Source organism: Megalops cyprinoides, chromosome 20 (assembly GCF_013368585.1).
Source record: "Megalops cyprinoides isolate fMegCyp1 chromosome 20, fMegCyp1.pri, whole genome shotgun sequence".
Classification (NCBI taxonomy): domain Eukaryota; kingdom Metazoa; phylum Chordata; class Actinopteri; order Elopiformes; family Megalopidae; genus Megalops; species Megalops cyprinoides.
This window is the reverse complement of record NC_050602.1, coordinates 23,268,417-23,274,416: the sequence shown is the minus strand read 5'-3', so window position 1 is coordinate 23,274,416 and position 6,000 is coordinate 23,268,417. Positions and strand designations below refer to the sequence as shown.

General features: G+C 41.5%; 1 protein-coding gene across 1 annotated transcript in view; it reads left to right on the top strand.

Moving 5' to 3' along the window:
- The first annotated feature begins 858 nt into the window (after positions 1 to 858).
- The window catches only part of LOC118795499 (CMP-N-acetylneuraminate-beta-1,4-galactoside alpha-2,3-sialyltransferase-like), a 52,068-nt gene continuing 46,926 nt past the window's right edge, over positions 859 to 6,000 (top strand). Inside the window, exons 1-2 of the mRNA XM_036554022.1 lie at positions 859 to 1,067; positions 3,631 to 3,779. Coding sequence (XP_036409915.1) covers positions 3,659 to 3,779 — 121 coding nt within the window. The 5' untranslated portion in view covers positions 859 to 1,067; positions 3,631 to 3,658. The remainder of the gene's footprint in view (positions 1,068 to 3,630; positions 3,780 to 6,000) is intronic.

The following is a 6,000-nucleotide window of genomic DNA, read 5'->3' as shown; positions in this document are numbered from 1 at the left end:
AGGCAGGGACACGGACCCTCCGGCTTCAGGCAAAAGTGTGAGTGTTTTCTTTTGTGGAGTTACACACCTCTTTAACAGCAGCGGAAATTAACGATGACTAAGACGTGTATCTGGTGATTGTATGTGATTTCCGTCTTAAACCGTGCGTGAACCACTCCCACAGCGCACACGGTCTTCTTTCCCGGTGTAATAGAATCAAACAAATCACAGGAACAGAAACGTTCGGGTACTCCTGCCAGGGCTACTACACAACAGTACAGACACATACAAACTGAGACTTTTCCCTGAATTTTACGGTATGGCATTCAAGTGTACATTCATGTGTGGTCTCCATTCAAAATGCAACGAGCCTGCTGCAGCATATAGGACATTGGTTTTTTGAACTTTTTGAAATCAACCCAACACTTTTGGTAACCTCTCCAGACGTGCACGTCGGAAAAGCTTTAGGAAAAATGGTACGTTCCGAAAATGCTGTAACACCAAAGACTCAACACACACAGTAAAAATACGATCTTTGCGTAGGCTACAATGGTTGTACTATAAGCTTTATTTCAAATGTGCTTGCATCAGTTTAGAAATAAGTGTAGGCTACCAGCCAGCTGGTATACTTCAAAAGTGCAACACGACCACACAATGAAAGGGTTTTAATAAAACCCTTTGTTGGATAAAACCTTGCTACAAAACGCTGTAGACGCAATAGGTCCGCATATAATGTAACAGCTGACAGATAGAGCCACGTGAAACAGAACAACTAGTCTAGCTACTGAAAAAGAGTATTCATTTCAATGAAACTGCCAGAGATCATCGTAAATTCTGAACCATGTGACTGACGCTGTCCATGCATTCGGAGGGTGGGAATATTGATGTAGCTGGATGTTACGGCATAACAGAATGAGACAGGCTGGCTTTCAAGTGTCTTACGCGCACTCAAAGCGAACAAAGTGTACCTTCGGATTAAAAAGCATGCTCGGGAACGGAGGAAAAATGCAGCCGCATTGCTTGTATTGTTTTTCAAAGTAACTGGGCTGAACGCTTCAGAGAACCTCCGAAAACAGGGGAAGATAAAGGTAACATCGACACAAATGCCAGACCACAAGCGAGCTGTTAGCGTTGTTGAAAATACTGAACATCAAGTAAGATATATTTAAAAAGCAAGAGAAATGGTATTCCTTAGCACAGCAAGGCAGAATGACGGGCACGTTCTCAAATACTTGCATGGAAAAAACATCCTTTCAAAGAGGGCACAATCTGAAGCTTCAGATGTAGCTAAAATAGCTAGTCAAGATAGCAAGCGAATATCCTGCTAGCTTTCATTTTGCCGGCACTTCTCTCCCGTTGTGGGTGTGATGCTAACGTTACAGGCCCCAAGAGTTACAAGTCCTCGGAAATTTCCTGCCCACTGGATCCGAAATGCTATCTTTTCAAAAGAGTGGCATTTTGGGCAGTTAGCTGGCTAGCCAGCTAGCTGGAGTTGGTAACGGTCGGGGGCTAAAAATGCTCGTGTTCCTTCTTTATCATCCGGATTTGGGAAAGACGCAAAATTGTAATGTGTACTCCTCATTGTTTGCGAAACAGCTGTCTAGCTATTTATCTGGCTAATGTTAGGTATCCTCGCTATCTCCGTTATTTTCTCCGGCTGGCTAAGCGAGTTCAGGAACGAGGGGCTGCGCTGTTGGAATACTATGTTCAGTAGCTTAGCCAGCCAGTCTTGTTCAGAATATGACGCTAGCTCAAGACGAGATAACGGCTAGATTATTGGTAACGGGCCACCTAGGTTTTATCAGCCTTAGCTCAGGCTTTGTATTATCTAACGGTCGCCGGCTCGCGAAACAATTATTTAAAGTTACCGAGATCCGTTATTTTTAATATCTGGGTGCAGTGAACCAAACCGTAGCCGCCGTAGCTGTTTTGGCTAGATGGCTAGCTAGCTAGACTGCTAACAAACTGCTGCTGGTGGGGCACTCTTAGCTACAGGTAATTCCTAGAGAGGTTTCTTATTATTCGAAATATATTTGTGAATGAATTTATAACAGTGTATCTTTTTCGCTCGCTATAACATTACACCAAAGGTGTGGGGCATTACTAACGTTGCTCTCCCAACCAAGTATTTTTTTTCTGACAGTGTGTTAGCCAGTCGAAATAGATCTCTTGCTGTCTGGCTACCAGCTCCAGCTACGTTAGCTTAGATGTTGCGCATTTGTTTAAAACATCATTACTTGGCCATTTAACTGGGTAACTTAATTAATTAATTAATTAATTATTATTAAATGATAAAAACTCTTTAGCTATACTTTGATAGCTGGGTAGGCGTGTTTTTGCTGGGTAGAGGTAGCGAACTAAATTCACACTTAAAATGCTGTAGTTAGCAACAGTGGTATTTTAAGACCCAAATTTGGCGATTATTATATTGTATTACATTATATCGGTAACCGAATGTTAGAATTGCGGTTATATTCAAGTTATTTCTTTTACCAACGGCCTCTAAACTATCCATGTCTTTTGATGTAACCAAGTTTAAAAACAGCCCAGTCGAAAAAAAGAATACTTAAAACTAGGTGTTTAGATCACTAGCTGACTAGCCTAGTTGGTTACGATATACATAATCGTCTTATTAGGCGAAGGTTAGGTAGAAAAGTTTCTTACAACATAGTTTTACACAAACGTATCAACTATCATTGTTCCCAATTCAGTCTGTAAGCAGGTTTGTCATATAAGCTCACTCACTGCCATTTGTTAAAAATAGTTGTTAAGCATTGGATAGGGCTGGAATAACTACAGTAACTGGCAATGTCTTCGTTTGCTGTTTGCCTGTATTTACACGAATGTCTTCATGAAGAATTCTTGTAACGATAAGAATCTTGTGTCATGACTAGAATTTTGCAAAGCTGTGCAGTTCTATTGCAATGGCAAAGTGTTAACTCTGTGTTGGTAGTATGAAATTTGCATGGTGGATTTTTAAAATTCATTTACAGAGAACCAGCATTCCTTTTCTCTCATAAATGTCAGCTTGACTTTTTTTTTTTTTTTAAGTTTATCATCAAATTCTTGAAACTTGGCCCCTATGAGAACACCTGGACAACTTTATCTGTACTTTTACGATCCATGGCTGTCTGAGACAGATTTAGTTCTGGGCAAAGTAGAGTAGGTGTAATGGTGTTCTCACATAAGTTGTTTACAGAAAAAGGTCTTATTTCTGACATACAGAGCGGACCTGGGTAATGTCTGAAACAATTCTAAAATGTTGCAAAGTTGTTGCGGTATTTGGTTTTCAACCTTTAACCGAATAAGGCCAATAACCTCTAAGAATTACTGTTGCACAACATGGATTGAGGTTTTGCATCAGAGCAGATTTCCTGTACTTGCAAAGTCTTTCAGTTGCGTTGTCCTGCAGGATACCTTAGAGCACGGTTTCAGAGGAGGAAATAAAGTCTGACAGTGGAGACAAATATATATCCACAGCTGGTAGATATCTGTATGTGCTGATGAGAAACCATCACCTTAAGATATGTGTATAGCTCCTCATACCGAAAAGCATATCCTTTTCATTGTACATTTCGTTGAAAAGCACTGTATAGTAGATTGATGGATGACCTGCAACATGGACATTTTCTTTTCCCACGTCTCGTCTAGGTGGTGTAGTGTGGGTGGTACCATGTGAATGATGAGTATGATGAAGCCTACACGCAAGCTGCTGTTTGTCTTGTGTCCCATGCTGGTCCTGGGATTCATTTACTACTCCTCGGGGAAGCTGCACCTGCACGTTTGGGGCCAGAAGCCAGGTGAGTAGCCCCCGGCGCCCATCCATCACCCTGCCCGCCTGATCGCCCTAGTCCCGGCTGTGATGAACAGCGCCGTTTGAGAGGAGCGTAACGGTGTGCCGAAGAGGTCTGTCTCAGGGGCCTGACGGTTACTCCGGCTTCCTCCTGCCCTGGCAAAAGCAGGACCTTGGAGGCAGAGAGGAGCATTTGAGCCTGCCCCCATGCCCAGAAATAGCTTGCTGTTACAGTCCTGTTATTGCATATAATGCAGTGTGTGCTCTGTAGGGGGAAACGTCACTTTGTAAAGAACACCAGTGTCCCGAGGTAGTTTTTTTTTTTTTTTTTTCCTTCTTCCCCAAGCACTGGCTAATGATTTATTCTCTCATGAGTGCACTAGCTTGTAAATCAAGTCAAACTGGGAATAGGTATTTAAATGTAAGAAAATCCATTGTCAGCCAGGTTTGAAGTGGTAGAATTGGGGCATAAGAAAGCAATTCATAGTGCCACAATATCACATGAAGGATTCTACCTTAAGATGTCAGTCTCCAAATGTTTAATAGATAGGATTACAATGTAGCTGACATTATGAGTGGAGCTGTCTCTTGTAGCCAGTCAGAACTGCTATGTGCAGGGTTTTGGTGATGCCTGAATAACTCCAGTGACCAGATGCTGCCTCCTGTAGGAGGTATGAAATAGGCCTGATGTTGTGCCTGAATCACAATTGATACTGATTTTGATGTGTTGAATTCTGGATTTACTCTTGTTTTGGCTTTAGATGTTGAGTTAATCTTTGTAATTCAGTTCTAATTTTTTCATCTGCAGCAAGGTACATCTTAAAGTTAAACCCTTAAAACGTAAAGCAGTCATTTGAGCATTATCAGAAGCTAATTGGCAACAATCAGTCAGCAAAATAGAGACCAGTTTAGATTGCGGAAATTTCTTTGCAGCAATTTTCCATTGTGAATCTCGAATTTCTGACACCTTTTCAAATTCATTTTTGTTAAATGCTTACTCTACAGCAGGCTGTTTCTGACCAAATGCAGTTCCCAAATAGGACAATATTATGCCTGCCTCCATAGTAGACTGAGCTCCATGAAAGGCATGATTAGAGTTATGGGGCGACATGTCCAGTGTACCACTGCTTTATCTCACAGCCCCATGGATTGACGCAAATTTCAAACAGCAGCTACAGTTCATGCCGAGGGGTTCAGCAGCTCAGAGACAGCCACTGCCGCTTCAGTTATGTTTCACATCTTTGAAAAGTGTTGAGATTAGCTTGATGTGAACACTAAGCCATTCACTCACTATATTTCTAACATAATGGTATGGCATGATGCTGTTAAAGTGTAGTTATGGGTTCAAGTATATTGTGTAAAACCTAAGTTCTTTGTGATTAATCAGTAATGAATCATTGGTCCACCTGGTGGCCCCTTGAAATGCATCAGGAAAAAGATCAGAGTGCCTGCATTCGATTAGAGTTCTCCAAAAAATGGCATTTCATTAAACCTGTATGCAGATGGTGTCCTTTAATAACACTTTGGTTGATACGTACATAGTATTCAGTAGCTAAGGGTCATGGTGTCATTATGCAGCACAAACCTTAGTCTTTGTCAAGGGTTTATATATTTCTTGCAATAGCCAGTTTTTTTTAGACTGTTTATAAAGTGTTCCTCTTGTCCAATACGTTATTTTCATTCAAGTGAAACAGTTTTATTTGAAATTCTGAAATGTGAGATCAGTGTGCCTACATAGATCAATAGCTGGGCTGCTAAGTGCTGGTATTGACTGTGAGTGCGGACAGTGTTTTGCACTGATGTGACCACCCCAGGCACCAGCTGGGATTCAAAACTACAGGACATCTTGTTCTCTTAAGAAAGAGAGACAGAGCCACAGGTCTCTTAATTGGGAAGCTTCAAAAAGTTCTTTGCTTTAAATTGTATTTTAGCACTGTGGTAGATCCTTGACCACTAGAGGGTGAAGCAGCACCATTGAAAGGGAGAGCGAGAGGGAGACGTACACTCGTTGGCTGTTGTCCAGGGAATTCTTAGATCGTATTGCACAGTCATTAACTCATGCCACAGTGCCAGTTTCTGTATGCAGCATCCTCTAATTGCAGTGGATCTGCAAGCATCATTATTCAGGTGACTCTGCTGGAATGGCATGTGGAAAATGCCCTTGTCTGTGCTCAGCAACAGAGCCACTTCTGTTAAATTCTTATGCCTCTGGAGAGAATCAGAAAAAA